Consider the following 27,980-nt stretch of genomic DNA (forward strand, 5'->3'; position numbering starts at 1 on the left):
TATTGTCAAACTAGTTTTCAAACTTATTTGGACTTTTGTATGCCTTAGTGTTTTTAGACCCCCCCCCCCCCCCCCCCTTCACATCCCTGCCACCACTAATACTTCTTACTCTACTATACGCTTACTGGACAGCACAGCCTTGCGGTTGTTGGCTTTTATGATCCCTCTGATAGAGATCCGTTGTTTGCACACGTCCAGACAAGTGCCGGCCAATTGTTTTGCTTTATGACCATCTCTGGTCCGTTGCCATGGCACCAAGGCCCCTGGCCCCGCTGTTTAATCCACTCCAGTGTGTTGGAATTCCAGACGTTAGCTGATTCACTCCAGTGTGGCAATCACCCTCCCAAATGTTGTCATAGTCTATTTCCTGGTCATCTGGTTCTGTGGGTCTAAGGTATGAATGAAGATCTGTCAGAGTGAGAAAGGATAAGATTTTAGAAATTATTCAAACATGAGGCACAAGTCACTCATATCTGTTAAACATTGTCAACTGTTTTCATACTTGACAAACGTCAATTTTTTTTTCAGAAAGCAGAGCATCACAAAAACTTGCAGCCACTTGCTTGAAGTACGTTCTCTTGCAATATATCAACCAAGGACAAAAGCAGTCAAACATAAGTTCCTGTCTTGTCTCACTACAAACTCCAATTTCAATGAAGTTGGGATGTTGCATGAAATGTGAATAAAAACAGGTTATTTAATTATTTGTAAATTATTTTCAAAGAGAAAACATTTTGCAAATATTCACTCATTTTGAATTTGATGCCCTCATGTTCAACACATTCCAACACAAAGCTGGGACAGGGACAAGTAACGTTTACAAGTTACATCACCTTACCTTTTAACAACACTCAAAAAACGTTTGGGAAGGGAGGACACTAATTGTTGAAGCTTTGTAGGGAGAAATAGAACGCTCTACTACACACTCCTTAACTATGAAGCCATGCTGTTTTAATGTGCAGAATGTTGCTCCTGCATCCCTGTTTTTTTTTTCCCTTGCCCCAAGTGCTGGCAAACCCAAACTGTGCCACAGGCATAAGGTCAGGCTCTTATTTTCTTAAACACAAAACCCATCTAAACACAGCTTTGTGGACCTTGTTTTAGGCACTGAAAAAAGGGAAATACCCAAAATGTTCCCACAAAGTTAGAAGCAAAATGACAAATTTGATTACTTTTGTCCATGGCATATTGTGGCTTTAAATAAAAGAATGTTTTTTCACACTCATGATCGCATTCCATCAGTTCTTACCTGGTGAGTAACGATACATCTGAGCTGTGTTGATCCCACAGTTGGAGCGGAGGTGTGCCTGTCAACAGATGAGAAAACACAAGAATGTCACTTCCCGCTGTCAGCAACAACAAATATTCTCTTTCATCTGCAGCAAACAATAATATAAGACATCCACAAGAAATATATGCACACATTTATCATTAAGCGAGCCTCCCTTGCATGTTGTCCCACAGCATTCCAGAAACTGGAGCGCCCTGGGAGACGAGCAGCGCTTCCTTTCTCACCTGCTCTTGTCCTTTTGACGGTGCAGTCAGAAGCTTGAGCTGCGACACGGCCTCGACTCTCTGCTCCACTTGTCTCCGGGGGCTCTCAATCGCTAGGCCTGGAGTATGCCCCTGCGAGTTGGTCAGCACCAGGCTTCTCTTCTGGCTGCGCCTGCCCATCGGTGGGGTGCGGAGCTTGAAGGAAGAGGGTGGAACCCAAGAGCTTTGCTGCTGCTGCTGGTGGTACAGATGAGTGGGCTCCCGCCAGCTCTCCTGTTGACGGAGATGATTTGGGTTCTATGAGCACAATTGGTCATATCAATAAAAGTTTTACATGCTCTGGAAAAAATGTGCAGCAGTCAACAAAATTCTATTCAAGTTGCCTAAAATTAAGTTAATGAACAATGACTTTGGTTATAAAAGACTGACCAATTCACTTGCCCGTTGCTAATCATTTCCAGACATGCACAGTTCACGTCTTGTTTACATTGATGAAGTTGTGTTGCTGTAAATTGAATCATCAATGATCCACTTACCACTGGCCTTGCTTCATCCAAGGTAAAGATTTCGGGGCTACACGGCACATCGTAGAGTGGGGACAGGGGCTGGCGAGGAGCGCACATGTCTGAGTGTCGCTGCGGGACATTCAAGGAGTAGCCCAAAGATGTCTGAGTTGTGTTCCAGCTGTTTGACTGATCAGAAAAGATCCAGGCATTATGTTTAATGCAGGAACATGTTTGTTTTTATTTTCATACATTTTGACACACTCTCTAAGATCCAAAGTATCATGTAACTGTTGTTTTGCTCATTGAGGTCCATAGGGCTAAAGGTTAACCGTTTTCTACTCATTCATCTGTTGTCACGTCTAAGCTTTGCTTGCCACTACGACCGAGCTCGACTTCATGCACTGTTTGTACAGTGACATGTAAGATAAGTCGATAGCTTCAAGGGGGAAACACTTTGAGCACTTATAAAGTTTAGAGGCCAGGCTGACGTATTACCTTGACAAGCAGGCCTTTCTCGAGGCGATGTGGACCAGGGTACGGCATGCTGTACAGCTGAGGCAGGCCTCCAGAGCTCTCCACAGGCTGGAAGTAGGAGCTGCGCAGTGGCAAAGCTCGTGAGTCACGCTCAAGCTTGGTGTGGGAAGAGAAGCTGCTGGTCCAGCTTCCCAGGCGGGTGGTTTCGGTTGAGGAGGGTCGGCTGTACTGTAGGCAATAAGCGGGGTAGTTGTCAACAGTGTAATGACACCAACTGTCATTTTAGTTAGATGTGTGTGTGTGTGTGTGTGTGTGTGTGTGTGTGTGTGTGTGTGTGTGTGTGTGTGTGTGTGTGTGTGTGTGTGTGTGTGTGTGTGTGTGTGTGTACTTGTTTTTATTAGTATGGGGGGTCCGAAGACAGGGAGCCCACCAACAAAGTGGGGCCCTGTGTCGTTGTGGGGTCCAAAATCATGGACCCCACTCGGGAAACCACTCTAAAACAGCTTGAAATGCTCTAACAACATGCCTCACGAATTTTTTTCACTTACCCCTCATGGTCGCAATGTTGAGAATTGTGTGTGTGAAGTGTGTGTGCTCAGTAGCGGCCCCCCGACCATGGCAAGTGGTATTGCAAGTATACACACTACCGGAAGTGTGTGTGATTCAACCAATCAGGGCACCTCGTGATCCGAGTGTTGATTAAGAAAATAAAATGCTATTTCCTGTAGATTTAAACCAGGTAATTATTATTTTAGTAACCATAGCAGCTAAAATAATACTGTAAAGATAAAATTCCTGCATTACAATTGCAATTTATCTACGTTATTTAATATTCATTACACTTGCTTTATAAAAATACGCTCATTCTATTAGGCTTATTTTAAAAACTGTCTCGTGCATTTTTCATGTTCTAAACATAAAAATAAAGGTATAAATAAATAGTAATTTATTCTTTACCATCAGTTTACATATTAGTTAAATCAGCATCTCGTGCATTTTTCATGTTCTAAACATAAAAATAAAGGTATAAATAAATAGTAATTTATTCTTTACCATCAGTTTACATATTAGTTAAATCAGCAGGTATTGCATGTGTTAGCTTCATGCGGCTAAAACCACCAGCTTAACGTCACTTCGCCACGTGTGACGCCGCCAGACTGAGACTGCTCCGCGACGAAGACACGCTGCTCATAACGAAACACAACATACACGGTGAGTAAATCAACTGCATGTAAATACCAAGTACAAGAAACTGATGTAGAAATGCTTTTTGTCCAGACCCCGAGGGGTTTATATGCAATGATTATGGCTTCGGATTCGGTATATTGTCACTCGGATGGCGTAACGTTTTCCCCTCAGACAGTCCGGCTTTTTAACTTGTTATTCATCTTAGCTTGCAGTGGTTTTAAAAACAATGGTGTAAAAGAGAACGACAGAATGTATAATTGCTCCGTGCTATATTCAGGATGATTTCGATGTGCTAATGTTTCATAATTGCTAAGCCCAGAACCGGACTCTGGCCGTAATTGCCGAAACCACTTCAAAACTCGTCAAACACGTGTGTGCTCAGTGTTATGATATATCTGCATGTCTTCTGTATTTCTCGGTGGTTTTCTATCATGTAAGAATGCTTTCTTTAAATAACACAAGCATTCTGACGCAAATAAAACTATCCGGAAACTAGCTTATTGGCTAATTAGCTACCGCTAATCAGGATGCTACGTTCACTTTTCAAACACAAACATAATAAAAACGAGTTGGTAGCTCCTGAAAGGTATAACGAGTTATACTGGTAAAACTATTGAAATAACTTTTCTTTGGATGCAGCACCTGGTTGGAACTGTGACTAGTTAAAAGTAACAAAGCTCAGCTTCAAACCGACAAACATTTTCATTAATATATCAGTATTTTCTGAAAAATATTCTTTCTTTAATCACTCTTGTTCTGTTAGTTCTCAGGCCAGGCTTATTCCTTCAGTCTTTATACAGTGGATGATTACAAATCTTTTAAAATTAATATAGAGTGCTTGTTAAAGTTCTCTCTGCCATGTTTTGAATTATTTTTTAGAGCCAGAAATGTCCAAAAGGAAAGCAAGAAAAAAGCCTGCTGATGAAGCAGCCTTTTACATTTAATCCTCAAAGGACAAACCTGGACTAGTGGAAAGATTTATTGATGATCAAAAAGGTAATAAACTCATTTTTAGACCATTTATCCATTAAGTATATATTTATTTATTTTATAAAACAACACAGAAAACAATCAAATTCAGATTGGTTGTTGTATTTCTGTTTCTAAGCGAGAACTTAGTATTAAAATTGTAAGATAACACCACAATTATTTGGTTAAAGGTGTATCTTAAAGAAATATTTTCTCATAACCAATGGTTTTATATAAAATGTCCTTGCAGGAAGAGGCGTGTTTGCTACCCAGCACTTTGAACAAGGAGAGTTCATCTTATAATACAGGGGTCAACTTCTGTCAGCAGAAAAATGCCAAACAAGCAAGTACTCTGAAAAGGAGAGTACATTTCTCTTTGACTTTGAATGGCAGAATCATTACTGGTGGTATGTATATCCAAATATTTTCTATACAATAATTATGAACTCTAGAAAGAGACTGGAATAAAATACCCTAAATTAGTGAGTCACTCAGAAGCAATATTTCAATAACACATCAGGATTGTGGCATTAACAATTTTTTTTATTTAGTGCTATGATGTTCAAAAAGACATTGTTTCCCTCTCAACTTTTCTTTTGAAATGTTGCAAGTTTTTATTTCTGTAAGCCAACTTTTATTTTACTAAAAAACTAGTTATATGATACAAAATGTTTGATTTCTGTTTTTTCTTTCCTAGTATTGATGCATCAACAGAGGATGGCTCTCTTGGAAGATTAGTGAATGACAACCACAAGTCTCCAAACTGCACCATGAAAAAAATAGTAAATGACGAGCCCCATTTGTGCCTTTTTGCCATCAAAAACATAGAAATGGGAACTGAAATCAATTACAACTATGGTGATTCTAAATGGCCATGGCGTGAAAAAGTAAGTCAGTAAGATCAAGTATGCAAGTTGGAATATTAATTTGTTATTAAAAAAAGGAAGATTTTTGTCTCTTTTATTTGAATTACTCTCAGTATGATGTTGGTAAGTTATTTGTGGTTTTGATTCCAGGTGACAGGCTCTCAGGCTCCTGTTGACGGTGCGCTGCCTGAACCAGCCAGAACTTGGCAGGACTCTGGCCCTGATGATAACATCAAACAAGATGCCAGCCAACAGGTAACATTCAGTTAGACTTTGTTGTAAGAAATAAACTTTGTAGACCTTTTCTTGTTCTCTTAGTTTACAGCTTTTAGTTGGAAAGCTGTTCTTTAGTCAGAAGGTACCTTAAACAGCATTCAGCCAACCATTGGATCACATGGTTTTAGTGGTTCTCCTCATAGAGCCCAAACGAACCAGTGGCACACACACCTATAGAAGGATTGTTGAAACATGCGCCCATGGGTGTCCAACCAAGCCAATCATTCACACACACATAACAGATTTCTGATGGCTACTTGTGGGGCCCTCCGTATGGATCTAAAGTTGTCTTGGTTATTCCAACCAAGCCAATCATTCACACACACACAATAACAGATTTCTGATGGCTACTTGTGGGGCTCTCCGTATGGATCGAAAGTTGTCTCAGGTTTTTAGATCATATTTTGGTTATGGACATTATGGAGGCTGATTATATTACAGCTATAGTTCCACACATCCTCAACAGCAAAACGACTAAAGTGTCATGCTGAAGGATGCTCCACTACATCCATAAAGATGCTGTTATAGGACCTGATTAGACATCAGGTCTGACTGGAACACTTTAGTTAGAAAAGCTTGTTTGGTTTTGGGGACTAACTTCACATGATTTAACTATACAGGTCTTGAGTCTGTCATTTGTGGTGTCTGTATGATGTTGATAAGTTATTTGTGGTTTTAATTCCAGGTGACAGGCTCTCAGGCTCCTGTTGACGGTGCTCTGCCTGAACCAGCCAGAACTTGGCAGGACTCTGACCCTGATGATAACATCAAACAAGATGCCAGCCAACAGGTAACATTCAGTTAGACTTTGCTGTAAGAAATCAACTTTGTAGACCTTTTCTTGTTCTCTTAGTTTACAGCTTTTAGTTGGAAAGCTGTTCTTTAGTCAGAAGGTACCTTAAACAGCATTCAGCCAACCATTGGATCACACGGTTTTAGTGATTCTCCTCATAGAGCCCAAACGAACCAGTGGCACACACACCTATAGAAGGATTGTTAAAACATGCGCCCATGGGTGTCCAACCAAGCCAATCATTCACACACACAACAGATTTCTGATGGCTACTTGTGGGGCCCTCCGTATGGATCTAAAGTTGTCTTGGTTATTCCAACCAAGCCAATCATTCACACACACACAATAACAGATTTCTGATGGCTACTTGTGGGGCCCTCCGTATGGATCGAAAGTTGTCTCATGTTTTTAGATCATATTTTGGTTATGGACATTATGGAGGCTGATTATATTACAGCTATAGTTCCACACGTCCTCAACAGCAAAACGGCTAAAGTGTCATGCTGAAGGATGCTCCACTACATCCATAAAGATGCTGTTATAGGACCTGATTAAACATCAGGTCTGACTGGAACACTGTAGTTAGAAAAGCTTGTTTGGTTTTGGGGACTAACTTCACATGATTTAACTATACAGGTCTTGAGTCTGTCATTTGTGGTGTCTGTATGATGTTGGTAAGTTATTTGTGGTTTTAATTCCAGGTGACAGGCTCTCAGGCTCCTGTTGACGGTGCGCTGCCTGAACCAGCCAGAACTTGGCAGGACTCTGACCCTGATGATAACATCAAACAAGATGCCAGCCAACAGGTAACATTCAGTTAGACTTTGTTGTAAGAAATAAACTTTGTAGACCTTTTCTTGTTCTCTTAGTTTACAGCTTTTAGTTGGAAAGCTGTTCTTTAGTCAGAAGGTACCTTAAACAGCATTCAGCCAACCATTGGATCACACGGTTTTAGTGGTTCTCCTCATAGAGCCCAAACGAACCAGTGGCACACACACCTATAGAAGGATTGTTGAAACATGCGCCCATGGGTGTCCAACCAAGCCAATCATTCACACACACATAACAGATTTCTGATGGCTACTTGTGGGGCCCTCCGTATGGATCTAAAGTTGTCTTGGTTATTCCAACCAAGCCAATCATTCACACACACATAATAACAGATTTCTGACGGCTACTTGTGGGGCCCTCCGTATTGACCGAAGGTTGTCTCATGTTTTTAGATCATATTTTGGTTATGGACATTATGGAGGCTGATTATATTACAGCTATAGTTCCACACATCCTCAACAGCAAAACGGCTAAAGTGTCATGCTGAAGGATGCTCCACTACATCCATAAAGATGCTGTTATAGGACCTGATTAGACATCAGGGCTGACTGGAACACTTTAGTTAGAAAAGCTTGTTTGGTTTTGGGGACTAACTTCACATGATTTAACTATACAGGTCTTGAGTCTGTCATTTGTGGTGTCTGTATGATGTTGGTAAGTTACTTGTGGTTTTAATTCCAGGTGACAGGCTCTCAGGCTCCTGTTGACGGTGCGCTGCCTGAACCAGCCAGAACTTGGCAGGACTCTGACCCTGATGATAACATCAAACAAGATGCCAGCCAACAGGTAACATTCAGTTAGACTTTGTTGTAAGAAATAAACTTTGTAGACCTTTTCTTGTTCTCTTAGTTTACAGCTTTTAGTTGGAAAGCTGTTCTTTAGTCAGAAGGTACCTTAAACAGCATTCAGCCAACCATTGGATCACACGGTTTTAGTGGTTCTCCTCATAGAGCCCAAACGAACCAGTGGCACACACACCTATAGAAGGATTGTTAAAACATGCGCCCATGGGTGTCCAACCAAGCCAATCATTCACACACACAACAGATTTCTGATGGCTACTTGTGGGGCCCTCCGTATGGATCTAAAGTTGTCTTGGTTATTCCAACCAAGCCAATCATTCACACACACACAATAACAGATTTCTGATGGCTACTTGTGGGGCCCTCCGTATGGATCGAAAGTTGTCTCATGTTTTTAGATCATATTTTGGTTATGGACATTATGGAGGCTGATTATATTACAGCTATAGTTCCACACATCCTCAACAGCTAAACGGCTAAAGTGTCATGCTGAAGGATGCTCCACTACATCCATAAAGATGCTGTTATAGGACCTGATTAGACATCAGGTCTGACTGGAACACTTTAGTTAGAAAAGCTTGTTTGGTTTTGGGGACTAACTTCACATGATTTAACTATACAGGTCTTGAGTCTGTCATTTGTGGTGTCTGTATGATGTTGGTAAGTTATTTGTGGTTTTAATTCCAGGTGACAGGCTCTCAGGCTCCTGTTGACGGTGCTCTGCCTGAACCAGCCAGAACTTGGCAGGACTCTGACCCTGATGATAACATCAAACAAGATGCCAGCCAACAGGTAACATTCAGTTAGACTTTGTTGTAAGAAATAAACTTTGTAGACCTTTTCTTGTTCTCTTAGTTTACAGCTTTTAGTTGGAAAGCTGTTCTTTAGTCAGAAGGTACCTTAAACAGCATTCAGCCAACCATTGGATCACACGGTTTTAGTGGTTCTCCTCATAGAGCCCAAACGAACCAGTGGCACACACACCTATAGAAGGATTGTTAAAACATGCGCCCATGGGTGTCCAACCAAGCCAATCATTCACACACACAACAGATTTCTGATGGCTACTTGTGGGGCCCTCCGTATGGATCTAAAGTTGTCTTGGTTATTCCAACCAAGCCAATCATTCACACACACACAATAACAGATTTCTGATGGCTACTTGTGGGGCCCTCCGTATGGATCGAAAGTTGTCTTGGTTATTCCAACCAAGCCAATCATTCACACACACATAATAACAGATTTCTCATGGCTACTTGTGGGGCCCTCCGTATGGATCGAAAGTTGTCTTGGTTGTTCCAACCAAGCCAATCATTCACACACACATAATAACAGATTTCTGACAGCTACTTGTGGGGCCCTCCGTATTGACCGAAGGTTGTCTCATGTTTTTAGATCATATTTTGGTTATGGACATTATGGAGGCTGATTATATTACAGCTATAGTTCCACACATCCTCAACAGCAAAACGGCTAAAGTGTCATGCTGAAGGATGCTCCACTACATCCATAAAGATGCTGTTATAGGACCTGATTAGACATCAGGGCTGACTGGAACACTTTAGTTAGAAAAGCTTGTTTGGTTTTGGGGACTAACTTCACATGATTTAAGTATACAGGTCTTGAGTCTGTCATTTGTGGTGTCTGTATGATGTTGGTAAGTTATTTGTGGTTTTAATTCAAGGTGACAGGCTCTCAGGCTCCTGTTGACGGTGCGCTGCCTGAACCAGCCAGAACTTGGCAGGACTCTGACCCTGATGATAACATCAAACAAGATGCCAGCCAACAGGTAACATTCAGTTAGACTTTGTTGTAAGAAATAAACTTTGTAGACCTTTTCTTGTTCTCTTAGTTTACAGCTTTTAGTTGGAAAGCTGTTCTTTAGTCAGAAGGTACCTTAAACAGCATTCAGCCAACCATTGGATCACACGGTTTTAGTGGTTCTCCTCATAGAGCCCAAACGAACCAGTGGCACACACACCTATAGAAGGATTGTTAAAACATGCGCCCATGGGTGTCCAACCAAGCCAATCATTCACACACACAACAGATTTCTGATGGCTACTTCCTCCGTATGGATCTAAAGTTGTCTTGGTTATTCCAACCAAGCCAATCATTCACACACACACAATAACAGATTTCTGACGGCTACTTGTGGGGCCCTCCGTATGGATCGAAAGTTGTCTCATGTTTTTAGATCATATTTTGGTTATGGACATTATGGAGGCTGATTATATTACAGCTATAGTTCCACACATCCTCAACAGCAAAACGGCTAAAGTGTCATGCTGAAGGATGCTCCACTACATCCATAAAGATGCTGTTATAGGACCTGATTAGACATCAGGTCTGACTGGAACACTTTAGTTAGAAAAGCTTGTTTGGTTTTGGGGACTAACTTCACATGATTTAACTATACAGGTCTTGAGTCTGTCATTTGTGGTGTCTGTATGATGTTGGTAAGTTATTTGTGGTTTTAATTCCAGGTGACAGGCTCTCAGGCTCCTGTTGACGGTGCGCTGCCTGAACCAGCCAGAACTTGGCAGGACTCTGACCCTGATGATAACATAAAACAAGATGCCAGCCAACAGGTAACATTCAGTTAGACTTTGTTGTAAGAAATAAACTTTGTAGACCTTTTCTTGTTCTCTTAGTTTACAGCTTTTAGTTGGAAAGCTGTTCTTTAGTCAGAAGGTACCTTAAACAGCATTCAGCCAACCATTGGATCACACGGTTTTAGTGGTTCTCCTCATAGAGCCCAAACGAACCAGTGGCACACACACCTATAGAAGGATTGTTGAAACATGCGCCCATGGGTGTCCAACCAAGCCAATCATTCACACACACACATAACAGATTTCTGATGGCTACTTGTGGGGCCCTCCGTATGGATCTAAAGTTGTCTTGGTTATTCCAACCAAGCCAATCATTCACACACACACAATAACAGAATTCTGATGGCTACTTGTGGGGCCCTCCGTATGGATCAAAGGTTGCCTCATGTTTTTAGATCATATTTTGGTTATGGACATTATGGAGGCTGATTATATTACAGCTATAGTTCCACACATCCTCAACAGCTAAACGGCTAAAGTGTCATGCTGAAGCATGCTCCACTACATCCATAAAGATGCTGTTATAGGACCTGATTAGACATCAGGTCTGACTGGAACACTTTAGTTAGAAAAGCTTGTTTGGTTTTGGGGACTAACTTCACATGATTTAACTATACAGGTCTTGAGTCTGTCATTTGTGGTGTCTGTATGATGTTGGTAAGTTATTTGTGGTTTTAATTCCAGGTGACAGGCTCTCAGGCTCCTGTTGACGGTGCTCTGCCTGAACCAGCCAGAACTTGGCAGGACTCTGACCCTGATGATAACATCAAACAAGATGCCAGCCAACAGGTAACATTCAGTTAGACTTTGTTGTAAGAAATAAACTTTGTAGACCTTTTCTTGTTCTCTTAGTTTACAGTTTTTAGTTGGAAAGCTGTTCTTTAGTCAGAAGGTACCTTAAACAGCATTCAGCCAACCATTGGATCACACGGTTTTAGTGGTTCTCCTCATAGAGCCCAAACGAACCAGTGGCACACACACCTATACATGGATATTTGAAACATGCGCCCATGGGTGTCCAACCAAGCCAATCATTCACACACACATAACAGATTTCTGATGGCTACTTGTGGGGCCCTCCGTATGGATCGAAAGTTGTCTTGGTTATTCCAACCAAGCCAATCATTCACACACACATAACAGATTTCTCATGGCTACTTGTGGGGCCCTCCGTATGGATCGAAAGTTGTCTTGGTTATTCCAACCAAGCCAATCATTCACACACACATAATAACAGATTTCTGACGGCTACTTGTGGGGCCCTCCGTATTGACCGAAGGTTGTCTCATGTTTTTAGATCATATTTTGGTTATGGACATTATGGAGGCTGATTATATTACAGCTATAGTTCCACACATCCTCAACAGCAAAACGGCTAAAGTGTCATGCTGAAGGATGCTCCACTACATCCATAAAGATGCTGTTATAGGACCTGATTAGACATCAGGGCTGACTGGAACACTTTAGTTAGAAAAGCTTGTTTGGTTTTGGGGACTAACTTCACATGATTTAACTATACAGGTCTTGAGTCTGTCATTTGTGGTGTCTGTATGATGTTGGTAAGTTATTTGTGGTTTTAATTCCAGGTGACAGGCTCTCAGGCTCCTGTTGACGGTGCGCTGCCTGAACCAGCCAGAACTTGGCAGGACTCTGACCCTGATGATAACATCAAACAAGATGCCAGCCAACAGGTAACATTCAGTTAGACTTTGTTGTAAGAAATAAACTTTGTAGACCTTTTCTTGTTCTCTTAGTTTACAGCTTTTAGTTGGAAAGCTGTTCTTTAGTCAGAAGGTACCTTAAACAGCATTCAGCCAACCATTGGATCACACGGTTTTAGTGATTCTCCTCATAGAGCCCAAACGAACCAGTGGCACACACACCTATAGAAGGATTGTTAAAACATGCGCCCATGGGTGTCCAACCAAGCCAATCATTCACACACACATAACAGATTTCTGATGGCTACTTGTGGGGCCCTCCGTATGGATCGAAAGTTGTCTTGGTTATTCCAACCAAGCCAATCATTCACACACACATAATAACATATTTCTCATGGCTACTTGTGGGGCCCTCCGTATGGATCGAAAGTTGTCTTGGTTATTCCAACCAAGCCAATCATTCACACACACATAATAACAGATTTCTGACAGCTACTTGTGGGGCCCTCCGTATTGATCGAAGGTTGTCTCATGTTTTTAGATCATATTTTGGTTATGGACATTATGGAGGCTGATTATATTACAGCTATAGTTCCACACATCCTCAACAGTTAAACGGCTAAAGTGTCATGCTCAAGGATGCTCCACTACATCCATAAAGATGCTGTTATAGGACCTGATTAGACATCCAGAACTGACTGTAACACTTTAGTTAGAAAAGCTTGTTTGGTTTCGGGGACTAACTTCACATGATTTAACTATACAGGTCTTGAGTCTGTCATTTGTGGTGTCTGTATGATGTTGGTAAGTTATTTGTGGTTTTAATTCCAGGTGACAGGCTCTCAGGCTCCCGTTGATGGTGCGCTGCCTGAACCAGCCAAAACTTGGCAGGACTCTGACCCTGATAATAACATCAAACAAGATGCCAGCCAACAGGTAACATTCAGTTAGACTTTGTTGTAAGAAATAAACTTTGTAGACCTTTTCTTGTTCTCTTAGTTTACAGCTTTTAGTTGGAAAGCTGTTCTTTAGTCAGAAGGTACCTTAAACAGCATTCAGCCAACCATTGGATCACACGGTTTTAGTGGTTCTCCTCATAGAGCCCAAACGAACCAGTGGCACACACACCTATAGATGGATATTTGAAACATGCGCCCATGGGTGTCCAACCAAGCCAATCATTCACACACACATAAAAGATTTCTGATGGCTACTTGTGGGGCCCTCCGCATGGATCGAAAGTTGTCTTGGTTATTCCAACCAAGCCAATCATTCACACACACATAATAACAGATTTCTGATGGCTACTTGTGGGGCCCTCCGTATGGATCTAAAGTTGTCTTGGTTATTCCAACCAAGCCAATCATTCACACACACATAATAACAGATTTCTGATAGCTACTTGTGGGGCCCTCCGTATGGATCGAAGGTTGTCTCATGTTTTTAGATCATATTTTGGTTATGGACATTATGGAGGCTGATTATATTACAGCTATAGTTCCACACATCCTCAACAGTTAAACGGCTAAAGTGTCATGCTCAAGGATGTTCCACTACATCCATAAAGATGCTGTTATAGGACCTGATTAGACATCCAGAACTGACTGGAACACTTTAGTTAGAAAAGCTTGTTTGGTTTTGGGGACTAACTTCACATGATTTAACTATACAGGTCGTGAGTCTGTCATTTGTGGTGTCTGTATGATGTTGGTAAGTTATTTGTGGTTTTAATTCCAGGTGACAGGCTCTCAGGCTCCTGTTGATGGTGCGCTGCCTGAATCAGCCAGAACTTGGCAGGACTCTGACCCTGATGATAACATCAAACAAGATGCCAGCCAACAGGTAACATTCAGTTAGACTTTGTTGTAAGAAATAAACTTTGTAGACCTTTTCTTGTTCTCTTAGTTTACAGCTTTTAGTTGGAAAGCTGTTCTTTAGTCAGAAGGTACCTTAAACAGCATTCAGCCAACCATTGGATCACACGGTTTTAGTGGTTCTCCTCATAGAGCCCAAACGAACCAGTGGCACACACACCTATAGATGGATTGTTGAAACATGCGCCCATGGGTGTCCAACCAAGCCAATCATTCACACACACATAACAGATTTGTGATGGCTACTTGTGGGGCCCTCCGTATGGATCTAAAGTTGTCTTGGTTATTCCAACCAAGCCAATCATTCACACTCACATAATAACAGATTTCTGATGGCTACTTGTGGGGCCCTCCGTATGGATCGAAGGTTGTCTCATGTTTTTAGATCATATTTTGGTTATGGACATTATGGAGGCTGATTATATTACAGCTATAGTTCCACACATCCTCAACAGCTAAACGGCTAAAGTGTCATGCTGAAGGATGCTCCACTACATCCATAAAGATGCTGTTATAGGACCTGATTAGACATCCAGAACTGACTGGAACACTTTAGTTAGAAAAGCTTGTTTGGTTTCGGGGACTAACTTCACATGATTTAACTATACAGGTCTTGAGTCTGTCATTTGTGGTGTCTGTATGATGTTGGTAAGTTATTTGTGGTTTTAATTCCAGGTGACAGGCTCTCAGGCTCCTGTTGATGGTGCGCTGCCTGAACCAGCCAGAACTTGGCAGGACTCTGACCCTGATGATAACATCAAACAAGATGCCAGCCAACGGGTAACATTCAGTGCGACTTTGTTGTAAGAAATAAACTTTGTAGACCTTTTCTTGTTCTCTTAGTTTACAGCTTTTAGTTGGAAAGCTGTTCTTTAGTCAGAAGGTACCTTAAACAGCATTCAGCCAACCATTGGATCACACGGTTTTAGTGGTTCTCCTCATAGAGCCCAAACGAACCAGTGGCACACACACCTATAGATGGATTGTTGAAACATGCGCCCATGGGTGTCCAACCAAGCCAATCATTCACACACACATAACAGATTTCTGATGGCTACTTGTGGGGCCCTCCGTATGGATCTAAGGTTGTCATGGTTATTCCAACCAAGCCAATCATTCACACACACATAACAGATTTCTGAAATATGGTTTCTTGTGGCTTCTTTGTTGTAAATTTTGGAGCCTTTTCCATGTTTTATATGTAAAATTTCCTGTGATATAAGGTTTTGGCATATTTCAGAGGATGTGTACAGCACCGGTCGTCTACCAGTTAAGATATTGGACAGAAATTTTAATTATTTTGAGCAAAGAAATTCTAGTCTTTATATTAATACAGCATATAAGAGTAGCTTGCAGAAACTAACAACACATTTCTTTTAATTTCCTCCATAGAGCTATCAATTATCAAAGGAGTTTCTCAAAGTGGACTACTCAGACAGTGATGATACTGACAATGATTCCCAAAAGGACTGCTCTGTACCTCTGCAAATCAATCTGCTCAAAACAAGAGTATATTAAATTTGACCAAGCATTCTTATACAGGTGCAGTTAATTTTTGTTTTAGAATATTGCTATACTGTGTTTTTTTTCTGTACTTAAAAATCATAATTTCAGATGGGCTGATCCCAGAAGTGATAGAAGTGACCTCTTGTACCTCCGCATCTCGTGGCCCAAGTAATGAAAAGTCTGCCAAAAAGGGAGGTGAGTTTAGAGTAATCCTTTTCAATATATAACTTTATCACAGTTGCTTTTAAATTGCCCAATTGTTACTACTGTATCAGTATCTAATTATCCTCACATATGCTGCTTACTAAGATTTAGATGACCCAAGCAAGATATATTAAACACCACTTGACTTTTTTTCTTAGACATGTAAGGTCTAAACTTTTGAATTTTGTCATAAAATGAAAATTGACCCATCCTTTCTCATGTGAGTTACAGGTCATTGCTAACCTTGATTATATGTGAGATGTTTGTTTACATCTATTTTTAAATAGAGGTAATGTATACATGACACATTTACCTCAAAAGAGAGAAAGAAAAATTGCTCTAGATTAACCTATTAGTGAATATGCAAATTCACACATTGTCACACCAAGGCAGATACCATTCTTATACAGCTTGCATTTAATTTTTTACACACTATATATTTCCAAATTTACTTTTATCATCTTTGTTTGTCCATGTGTAGCACGTTATCAAAGCAAATTCCCCATACATGTAAAACACTGTCTGAAAAAAGTTTTTCTCTGATTTTTATTTTTTATTTTCCCTGATTTTGCAACAACTTGTATCTGTTCTTAATGGTTTTGTCAGAGAAATGGTGCATCCCAATGTGCTGCCATGGTGGAGTTTGACTGCCTGTGCAACCTCTGTAGGGTCCAGGAATTGCTTCATCTACCAGCAGTGACATTCTGGTCAAATGCAAAACTGCTTAAAAGTAATCAAGAAAATGAGAGACCTCTTTCCCCCACCACCAAAACTGGGGGCATTCTAATGTTACCCTTTTGTGCATCTATTTTTAATTTTGTTAATATCAAAACAGCTGACACTGAAGACCACCTAGCAACTTAAATGACCGGATTAATATCTCAGATATTAACTGATTTACTTATGTCTATTGTAGGCTCATCACTGTTGACAAAGATAGTTGACGTTATAAAATATCTCATTTGAATTATATTGTCGGATAATTGTACATAAAGTGAATGTATTCTTTATGCAATTTTGTTCTAATTAAGTTGTAAACTAAAAAGTGCTCTTCCTATGCCCTTAGGTAACGGAAAAGTTGTGAAAAGAAGCTGGACCCCAGAGGAATGTGCTGCAGTAAATAAACATTCAAGGAAGTATATATTGACAAATCAGGTTCCTGGTAAGCTTGACTGCGAGAGATGCATTGCTGCAGAACCACAAGCACCGAGCTGTTAAGTACTTTGTCAAAAAGAGAATAACCACCATGAGGAGAAAATATGAGTGAAACAGCTTCCCTTAACAGAGATAGAAACACATGGCTGGTCCTGTTTCACCATTTGTTCACTATTTGTTTGTGATTTTTTTTATGCTCCACTTCTCCTGTTCGTAAATGTTAGATTAAATAAGTTCCTTTATTCATTGGCTACATTTGTAATGTGTCCATTTAAAATTTTGACTCGACAATTATTACTTGTAAATCCTGTGTACTTTATAGTTAGCTAAAATGCAGAATTTAAATATTTTAAAATGTACCAATATGACTGAACAAATTGAAGAATATTAAGACTGTGACCAAGGAAAATGGACCAGAATCTGAATAAAGACTTCAGAATGTATTTTAGAATGCACATTTCAATGTATATCTAGTATATTTAGCCAGATGAAAGTATTAATAACACTAACAAAATTTTTAGGTTTTCTCAAATGATTAAGTCCACACAAATGCATGTTTGGGTTAGATTAGGGTTGGGGTTGAACTTGATAGATCCTCTTTATAAAGGCAGACCTAACAAGTCTTAAATCTTAACAGCAAGCTCCATAACTGGCTAAAAAAATAATGTGTGTATAGGTAGACCTCTTAAGGTTGAAATATTAAAAGCGATCCCCATAACTGACTAAAAATCTCATGTGTGTAAAGGTGGACCCCGCAAAGCCGGAATGTTAGAAACAGGCCCCAGATATGACTGAAAAACTGACATGAAAAAAAAAGTTTCAAATTGTGTTTATTGAAAGTGATTTTTAGTAACAAGATTTTTTTTGGGAGTTGCCTGATTTTTTTCATAGTTCTTGGACCACTAGAAAGGGTGGACCCCAGAACTCGGTAAATTAAGTTGGGTCCTGCAGAGGGAGGTTAACAAGGATGCGTGTGTGTGTGTGTGTGTGTGTGTGTGTGTGTGTGTGTGTGTGTGTGTGTGTGCGCGCGCGCGTGTGCGTGCCAGCGGCTGAGAAACAAGTCTTATGGGCCTTGTCCAGCAAAAGCTAATTGGAAGTTTTCTCTGCACTGCCTTTCTCTTGGAGGAATGTCACAAAACGTTCTGATGTGCTTCATTATTTCGTCTGTGTGCGTGTGTGAGGGAGAGATTAAAAATAAAGCTTCTACTACTGCTGAATAATCAGTTCCTGCATAAATGGGATCTTGTTTAGGAAAAAATTCCATCGTAATGGTGTTTTCTTTCCTTATCGGCCTTGAGGCGTTCCACCTGAGACTTTAACAGAAACAGGACTCTTGACCTTGCTTAATCATTAACTTGATGAGCGGGAAAAAAGGTGCTGCTTGGCTCCAGTAAAACAACCGAGAGAGTTTTTAATACTGTTGACAATTTATGTCCTAATATTCATTCAATGATGGCAACTTACACAGAGAGGTTCCGAGTATCCTGGTGAGAGTGGGTTTTCTTCATGAGTGGGGAACTGACGGCTCTGGGATCCACGTCCGCTCTGACTGAACTTGAGAGACTCGGGGTAGCCTTGACTGTTTTCGCTCCACCTGTCAAACTGTGGTGCCTACATGGGACACAAGTTTCCACACATTAGAAACAATCATTGAATAGCAATTCATACTGGTTGCAGCTAAGTAGTGCACTAGACTTTGCCTCAATCTCCTCAAGATGGGACAATTGTTTCCCACAATTGACATAATCCATTAAGTTATTATTCGAGGAGCTTTCAACCTTCCTAGTGTCTCAAGTGCACATTCACAAGACGTATCACAAAGTAAGATTTCTCTGAAAACAAGTACAGGTCCTGTCCTAACTCAATAAAAATAAACAGAATATTGATGCAGTCATTTTCCTCCATTCATTCATTTTCTGGAGTGCTCATCCATATTTGGTTCACATGTGAGCTGGAGCCTATCCCAGCTGACACATTTACACCAATGGAAATTTTAGTCTTCATCGTACAATTTTAGGATGGGGGAGGAAACCAAAGTACCCAGAGAAAACCCACGCAAGCACAGGAAGAACATACAAGGAAGGCCAGAGCCAAGAATCAAAACTCAACCCTCAGATCAGTGAGGTTGACCACAAGACTATCGTGTTGCTCACAGTTTTATTTTTCCCGGTATGGATTTCAAATTTAATAGAGAGCAATTTAATTTATAATCCTTCCAATGGAGCATAATGGCTTGCTGTCTTTATATTAACCAGTTTCAACTGAGCATTTGGAACTCTGCCAAAGTGACAAGTGGTCATAAGAAAATATGACCCATAAACATACCTAAAAAACAGCACTGTACACACAATTGATGAATGTCAAATGGAAGGAAGAAAAAAGATTTATGTCTTTTTGAAGTCGGGTAATTGCTAGTATCATTGATTGAGTCAACCTGGAGACTCGCAAAACAGGTGTAGATAGATCTACTGCTTTGCTCATCAGCAGCTGTGAATAACATGATTGTTTGGGCCTGTAAAAAAGAAAAGGTCTCACCTCAGTGTGTGTTGGTGTGTAGATGATGTCATAGACCGGGGGCGGTGGGCTGAGAACGGGCACGTCAGCGACTTTAAAATGTTGGATCCAGTCGCAGAACTCTCTTCTATCCAGACAGGTCACCACTATGGGGTTGATGAGCTTCCCTAGCAACAGAAAAAGGAGAAAGGGAGGGGGGGGGGGGGGAACAAAGCGTGTCATTCGATTCAGCCGTTCAGTGGAATGCGCCACGCTCAGATTGTCATTCATTGCGGATCAAACCAATTCATTCATGGAAGGTTGCACTTTGTGACGTTAGCGCATTCCTGCAAAAGTCCACTTGCGGTAAAATATGCATAACACTTGAGTGGGACACAATGTCAATATGTATATGCAGTTTTGCACTTAATGAGGAGTTCAACTTTTTAATAAGTTGTGAATCTGGGTATTCTACTCTATGTGCTGTCAACACTGCACACGAAACAGATAAAAGCCTGTTCTGTTAGGTCGTGTTTTTAACATTAGGCTACTCCCCTACTTTCATTTTGTTTTGACAGAGAACAGAGAGAAAATTAAGCAGATCTTTTAAGAAACCAAATGTTTTTCTAAACCAAACAAATTCATGCACATGCTCTTCAGCTACATAAATATCACAATATCCCAAACATGCTCTTTCCTCAGTTTACTGATCAATCTGTGTATTGAGATGATTGATATTGATATTGTTGCCACGGTTCCACACTTGTGCATCGTACTGACCCAACTGTGTGTTTATCTACCTTCAATCATAAAGGTGTTGGGCTTCACGTCTTGGCAGGGTGTGGTCACAGTGATCATGTTGAGTGGAAGCTTCCCCTGACAAAAATAACCATGAAACGTTTAATTAAACAAGGCATGCACACAACTCAGGAGACGGATGGATAGTTATTATTATTATTATTATTATTGTGAATACCTTGTAGAAGAGGCCGTGCTCCTCTTCCGATAAGATGATCAGTGTTGACGTGTACATAACCAGTAGTCGGTCACTTTGTTGCTGTCAACAAGAATAGCACCATGTTTCCATCAAGTTGCAGAATTTGGTTCATCTCATTATATTTTTAACAGCAGACTAAACATAGTAGTCAAATGTTCTGTGGACTGAATGTTCTTGACCTACAGTGTATAAACAAGTCTATTTTTCCACAGCTTTGAAGTTGCACAGGGCATAATGGCATTAAATTATTTTTGCTTTAAAGCTAATGAAACCTGATAACATTTTGCGAACAGATAAGACTGAATGAGAAAAAGCACAGAGGTCATCTTGAGATCTAATCCAACCCTTTTCAAAACATTTTAGACACTTTAATGGTGTGCAGTGAGGCCTCGTGGTAAATTTGAGGCATTTAAAGGTCCTGAAAGCGTAGGTTATGTTTCCTCAACCTCGCATAGGGTGTGTCCACAGAGACAGCTGACGTTCCAGCTGAGAGGTGAGTATAGTTGCTTCCCACACCCTAAATCTCGCGAGTTCCCACAGTGAATGATACGCAACAATCCTGGCACGTTGTGGCTTGACTACTGTTTTTTTTTTTTTGCCCCGCCCCCACCTGATACTGTACAACTTGCTACCTACCACCAAACTCCAACATAGAGCAGTGATTCTTAAACTTGGGCCTGGGGACCTTTAGAGGGCTGAGTCATCAAAATGATTGCGGTATTTTATTTTTATGTGCAAACTTGGAGATGAGGAGTTGTGCGGTGGTAATAAAGTAAACATACTCGACCAGCTACTCCTTCCTATCGTCGCGTTGGGCCAATAAAAGCTCTGATGGGATTGTCTCATATTACATAAATCTGACTGCCGTGATATTGTGTGGCGAAAGTAAAACACGTTACACAATTTGAACAGTGACTCATCTCCTAAATTATTCAAGTCCTGTCAAAAATTCTATGATCCTAAACACATGTGACGCAACACCTTTGTATTTTCCCAGGAGGTTGGAAAAGAAAGATCGTGTATGCTCTGTTTGTACCTGACAGGGCAGGTGCTGCAAACGGACTTTGGTGACGTAAGTTATGGGGCCCAGGCTGTCCCGCTGCGAGCCCTCCCACTCATAGATGGGTTCCTTGTTGATGGAGTTTCTTAGGTCCTCTCTGCCTGCCGGTGTCTTCTCCTCATGGTTTTGCTACCAAAGACACAAAATGCATCGGGGAAATTAAACAACGAACAAAACTCAAGCACCAATAAAAGTGTGATACACTTGTGAGTGGTTAGGATTTCGATGACTACTATGATGCGGTCAAGGCCGTTCCCTGCTATTCAGCCCTGAGGGAGAGCCTGAAATGACCTACTTGAGTCACTACACACACATCCTGTTTCTTTAGTGCTTGGAGAAAGATTTTCTTCTCCACCAGCACAATTAAAAAAAAAAGTTATTTCCATATAAAACTTGAGAACTTGAGTTAGACTACACACACACACGCCATTCTAGAATACCATTACAATTCCCATCAGGGGCAAATGTGACAGGCTGTTTGTGAGAACTTACTTTGACTCTGGTGTAGTTTTCCGGTGCGATAGCATTGCCGCCATTGGCTTCAATGTTTTCTTTAAGAAGGCCAAACCATCGGTCCATTTCTTCTTGGTTGGCACAATAGACAATGATGGGGTTCAGGCTGACACCTGTGAGGAACAAATGGGGGGTGGGGGGTTGTCATTGCCCAGATAGCTTAGGACTCAAGAGGCTCCCACTTTTCTCCATGTGTTGTGTCTACAATGCAATAAGTGTTAACATATGTGCAAGACCACACGTCACACAGTTTTCCTGAAGATCCCCACAAGAATTTCAAATCATAGCGATCTTGGCCTCCCACACACTGAGAGCCCGGAAGGAATGAGAAAAACTTTCCCTCTATCAGTTGAGCACATAAAAGAGATAAACAGCAAAGAAGTTTTATTTAATTGTGCTGGAGATGAATCCTTTTGAAAACGACTACATATCTCACTATGTCAAAACTGAGCATTATTATCTTCATGATTTGACTCATTAGATTGTGCAAGTTTGGATGGAGCGTGGATTAAAGCGAGCTTTGGGACTAAAACGCATTGCTAAAGCTAATAAATTACTCTTAAGCATCTTTCAGACCGCTGTTAACAGTTCCTGGAAGTTTTCTCTCACACGCCGTTTGCTTCGTCATGCTCTTTACCCGCTGCCACTGTCGTTGACATTGATTTGTGTTTTCAGCAGTAGGGAAAGGAAATGTCTCACATTCATCGCTACATCAGCTCTCTCACTTGACTCAGATTTTCGTCACACTTCCTCCACATGTGTGCTGTTGTCGATGCCTCATATGAAGTAAATAAAGTTTCAGAGCGAGTGGGAACAATGACTAAAATTTAGAACTGTAAAATAACAAGCTTGTTCTCGGAAGCCAAGGGCAATATGAATGTGAATAGAAACATGCCAAATATGTGAGAGCATTTTTATAGTTTCAATGACCCACTGATATGCCCGCAATGGATTAAATTCCCCTGATTTCTAACATTGCTGTCTCTTTATTCAATTCAGTTGAGTAAGCAGACATGCATGGATTGCATAACAGTGAGAGTGAGACATTATGGAAGTGACACTGACAAATTCATTTCAATACATTAGACTTGCTCTGTACTTTGGAATACATTACAAGTTAACATGTTTGTATACCGTTTCCCAACTAAAGCATTTAACTTCCACACAGTTTTCCCGTGGATCCACAGTTTAAAATTCAAGTGGTATTAGTTTGCGGAATGTATGGTAGATTGGTGCCAGAAGTCAGAGTGGTAGCTGGGCTTTTCTGTGCGACAGCTGGCCTCTGTGAACTGCACCTGTTGTCTAACAAGTGAGGCAGCTTTAGGCCCCTGACCAAGGTTAAAGGGGACCCTGCTCTAGTTAGTCTGGGGGTTGAGTAGAGGTGATGAGGGTCACGGCACCTTTGAATTACCGGAATGTGACAACAGGAAATCATTCCAGCATGAATCTTGTGCGTGCAAATCCCGCAATCGCAGTAATAGAAAAAGTCACTTTGCAATTTGTATTGTATTAAAAAAAAAACAATAACTGCAATGCTGTAATACAAAAATGTGACAACAAAACATAGCATGCTCACCATTTATTTGAAAGGCGTATTCAATGGGTTGGCTGTGGTTGCAGTTCTGTTGCAGGTTGCAGATGGTGAGCTCCTTCAGTGGAAGAGTTCCCTGCACACAAAACAGAAAAAAAGAAGACTCATCCGTCGTTTTCTGTTCCGTTTTTCCTTCAGTTTTACACATAACATTTGTTGGTAAAACCAAATATGAACGGTTGTCTGCTTTGTATTTTAACTTTCGATCAATCAGTCACCCCTTAACATGTTCTGACAAGAAGGCTTCCTTTTCCAAACTGAAACGGAGTTTCACCAAGCCCGCCTTGTAAATGTCGTCATGTATGTACGATTAGACGAGCACTTTGACGAAGCGTACGGATGATTAATGATTGCTCATGCTTCAGTAGACAGGTGAGGAAACATAATCATACTTTCTGTTTACCAACACACTGTCGGTCGATAGGTCAAAAGAAGTGACGGCATGACTTTTCGACCTCTGATTCTAGTGAACTTGAAACCTCATAAAAATGCTGACGTAGTCATTTAAGCATGGATTTGAAGGAATGAATGATACTGACGGGAAAACAAAACTTACCTGGTATGTCAATCCAGGAGTGTTGTTGGACACAAAGTGAAGGTGTGTCTGGAAGAGATCCAGGTAGCAATCGTGGATATCCTGCAGAGGCAACATGAGAAGCTTAAAGTCAAGTTGGACTTGTCACTGTCATTGGCCTTTTTGTGATTATGTTACAGGTGGCGAGCCTGCCGAGCAATATGAGACTTTGAAGACATCAAGATTGCATTGACGAACCACGTCATGCAACGCAAAAAATATATATATCGTTAAAATAATAACCCTGTAAAGATGTTAGACAAACTGTAAAAATATAGTGATAATGATAAAACAGTGATAGTGATAAAAAAAAAAAAAAAGTCCCTTGCAACTTTTTTGTTTTTTCTGAGAAGAATCATATCGCAGTGTCATGCCCTTGACAAAGAAAAACTTAGTTTTAAATCTGGCTTGTCGTGTCAGCTGCTTTTTCATCGATGGCTTCAAGGAAATTAGGTTGTGTAACGTTTGGCTTCTGAGAAATAGTAGGAATTATTTGAGTCTCACAATGTGATTACAGAAACATTCTTGGATGGTTTCTTCTAGTCTCTTTCAATGTTTCATTGATTGGCCAGAGCGTAAGAAACATGATTACCTTATGTGTTTTTTTTTTTTTTTTTTTAATTATTGCATCCAGTTTTCCATCCTTTACCTCATTTTTTTGTTGTTGTTCTGCACAGAATTGTGTCACAGTGCTGATAAATTAAACTTTGCACAAGTTGTCCTCTATCAGGATGTGGGATCAGAAGAGCAAGCTTGTACCCTGAGGTTTTTTTTTCTCCCAGAGATGTTTCACAATTATGACTCGGCAAAGCGTGTCCAAACATAAGCTGCAGAACCAATTGGATTGTTCACAGCGAACCACCATGTCAGTTGCATCACCGAGTTTCTGTGTTTTAATGTTCGCCCAGTAACTTCCTGCGAGGCTGCACCTGCACCTTCCTTTTCACACTTTCCTGTTTGCTACAGATGCGTCATCGGAAGCTCGAGCCCGGTTTTAGTTTTCTTTTGAAGCACCTAATTAAAGTGGATAATTTATGATCATAAAGTTTCAAAACAGGAACATTAGCAAAACAAGTTGTCAGTTCTACTCACCTGGCAGTGCAAGAAGCGGAAACGAACTTTGGAGCTGTGAATCAGCCGCCCATAATTCTTCACGTTGATGCTGCTCTTTTTCCAGCCACTGGCCGGGTCGTAGGGGAAGGGGGGATCCCATTTGATGTTCTCGATGGTCTGCAGGTCTTTAGAAGACATTTCCTGCAACCAGAGCTCTGATTAAAACTGACATTGCATGAGCACACGGTAGGGACGGTGGATTGAGTTTTTACCTTCCTCGGGGTGACGGTGCAGAGGATATTGATGATGCTGTTGGACTTCTCCTGACCCTCTTGGGGGTTTTTCTTGCGAAATAGGCGACTGCTGCTCAAGAGGGAGAAATTCTTGTCAGTGCTTTTTCCTCTAGAGTTTATTATTTTGTTTCCCAAGTGCATTTTGCCGAGGCATTTCCTGTTTACAGGCGTTGCCTGTCATCCACTGCTGTCCCCGGGAGATACAGTCAAGATTCTAAGCATTAATGATCACATTTACACTTAATTTTATTGTTTCAAATTCCAAGTCATGTGCAGACAATGAGAGGTGGGTCGTAACGTGCTATATTTACCCCCATTGCATTTTTAAAGCAACTTTTGGAATTTGGATGCAACATATGTTTTACTTCGACTTGATGTGTTTCTTAAGAATAATTTCTATTTTTACTGTTACACTGAGCAATTCATGGTAGCTTTTATTTTAAAGGATTATTGCCCTTGCGTAGTCTATTTGTTTCGATTCGTCAGACTAGGGCGCTGTCACATGACTCATCATGCCAACATAACCATTTGTGACGGTTGACTCCATTTCACCAATCAAACAAAGCCAGGCAGTCACGACAGTGTGAAATCTCACGTGAAATATGGCAGAAACAATGGCGTGTAACTAATATTTAGAACATTACCGCGCGGACTCCCAGCCAAAAGTACCGAGAGTTGCACAAGGCAACAGGAATGCAAATTTTGGGCTACTCTACCCACCTCCGCAGACAACACATCCTAATTATACCTCCGTCTTCATTCCATCAATGCCAGACATTTACCTAATTAGAACAATTGACCCCTGGGCTGCTGATATGCAGAAGAAAATCAGCATTCAATGATCCTCTTTGTTTTGCATGACCCTCGCCTGTTACCATTAGTGTCACATCTTCATGAGGAAGCACCCTCATTGCCTGATAAAGCACTCAAGCACGGCTGGTTCAGTCTCACATTGAAGTTGATCTGCTTATCTGTGCGTATATGTCTATATACAGCTATGTGCAACAATGTGGGCCTTTGTCTGCGTGGTGGGAATCAAGTTCTGTCTAATCAGGAAGTCACTGACCAGCGTCAATCATTTAAGGCCACTGGTGCTTGGTCGCTACGCTTTTTCGCTTTGTTTCAACAAAGACAAAAGTATGTTAATGATACTCCCAAATGCAATTTGTGGGCATGGCATATAAAAAGAATGTGCGTACTGTGCTGAGCAAGCAGTGCATTTACACACCTAACATCCTCTAGCCATTGCTGTGGCATTTAACCACCACGGAACAGGAATTTACTGTGCATACTTAAGGCATTGATCCATCTTGGCAAGTGTGTTGCTGCTCTGTGTGTGCGTGTGCGCCAGCCCGGTTGTTTACAAAGACAAACCACATGAAGAGCTTCTGTGCAAAATGGTGAAAACCAGAACCTGAATCATCACACAATGCAGGCTACGAGAATTGGTGCTAATAGGAATCAGATGTGTGGATCCAACACTAACTACTGGGGCATGTCCAGACATATAATCCATTGGGATTGAGCAGAACTACTAGATAAACCATCGATTAAGGTTAAGTTAATGACAAGCTGATTTTGCTCCATTGGGATCACATATTTTTCCTTAATAAGAATAACTGGCCCCATGTCAACGGGACCATAATAAGGGGGTCATGGCCTGATTTTGTTGGTGGGTCACTAGAATCTCTGACAGCTGGCAGATCATCTTCACACTCACAGAGATGTGCGGAGGAAGCAAATAGTAACCGGATCGTTGACATACAGGGCCAGACGGCCACCAATCAGGCACGTCTCGGAACTAAAGCCACTGCTGGCACTATCCCGTGTTACTATGTGATCCTGAAAATGAACAAGTCCTTATTCTCAAAGCCTGACAAATGCCAAGAATTCTTTCCATCTAAGATCATGGGCAAAAATAAAAACAGAATAAAGGGAATTTGCACAGCGTACCTAGGTTACCTAAAGACTAAAATCAATTCCTTGATGATAGTACTCACCTGTTCCTGCGGATGAAACTTTTGCCAGAGAAGGTGAAGTTGTCCTGGGGAACACATGAAATGCTGCTCCCCATGATGCCACTCTTCGTGTGCTCCTGTGAGTGTCTTGGGAGGAAAAAGTGTGTGATGTTCCTAAATACTCCTGCGGGGCAGCGTAGTGCACGCCGTGCTCAAGTCAGACTAAATAAAAA

At 41.0% G+C, this 27,980-nt stretch overlaps 2 protein-coding genes across 7 annotated transcripts; one reads left to right on the top strand and one right to left on the bottom strand.

Moving 5' to 3' along the window:
* Positions 1-64: 64 nt before the first annotated feature.
* Positions 65-27,980, bottom strand: plekhn1 (pleckstrin homology domain containing, family N member 1). Of its 2 annotated transcripts, none has more exons than XM_049755628.2 (16): positions 27,790-27,980; positions 25,769-25,859; positions 25,536-25,697; positions 24,426-24,506; positions 23,855-23,945; positions 22,258-22,391; positions 21,742-21,894; positions 20,685-20,765; positions 20,509-20,584; positions 19,751-19,896; positions 18,680-18,826; positions 2,496-2,702; positions 2,031-2,186; positions 1,516-1,767; positions 1,250-1,307; positions 65-408 (listed from the first exon to the last, which is right to left on the bottom strand). In XM_049755628.2, exons 1-16 carry the CDS (start codon positions 27,861-27,863, stop codon positions 224-226), a joined length of 2,094 nt encoding a protein of 697 aa, XP_049611585.1. In that variant the 5' UTR covers positions 27,864-27,980; the 3' UTR covers positions 65-223. The 2 variants fall into 2 exon arrangements, with proteins under 2 accessions (XP_049611585.1, XP_049611584.1); XM_049755627.2 differs by having other exon boundaries at positions 1,516-1,791.
* On the top strand, positions 2,767-17,658 carry LOC125989365 (protein starmaker-like). 5 transcript variants are annotated; one of them, XM_049755659.2, is made up of 17 exons: positions 2,768-3,686; positions 4,542-4,658; positions 4,882-5,038; positions 5,329-5,518; positions 5,648-5,752; positions 6,459-6,563; positions 7,268-7,372; positions 8,079-8,183; positions 8,888-8,992; positions 9,885-9,989; positions 10,687-10,791; positions 11,500-11,604; positions 12,402-12,506; positions 15,026-15,153; positions 15,743-15,892; positions 15,965-16,051; positions 17,127-17,658. In XM_049755659.2, the coding sequence occupies exons 4-16, from the start codon at positions 5,402-5,404 to the stop codon at positions 16,026-16,028; spliced, it is 1,404 nt and encodes a 467-aa protein (XP_049611616.1). In that variant the 5' UTR covers positions 2,768-3,686; positions 4,542-4,658; positions 4,882-5,038; positions 5,329-5,401; the 3' UTR covers positions 16,029-16,051; positions 17,127-17,658. The 5 variants fall into 5 exon arrangements, with proteins under 5 accessions (XP_068506106.1, XP_049611616.1, XP_049611640.1 ...); XM_049755683.2 differs by having other exon boundaries at positions 15,026-15,130; XM_068650005.1 differs by lacking the exon at positions 4,882-5,038 and having other exon boundaries at positions 2,767-3,686.

This window comes from Syngnathus scovelli, chromosome 2 (assembly GCF_024217435.2).
Source record: "Syngnathus scovelli strain Florida chromosome 2, RoL_Ssco_1.2, whole genome shotgun sequence".
NCBI classification, from domain to species: Eukaryota; Metazoa; Chordata; class Actinopteri; order Syngnathiformes; family Syngnathidae; genus Syngnathus; species Syngnathus scovelli.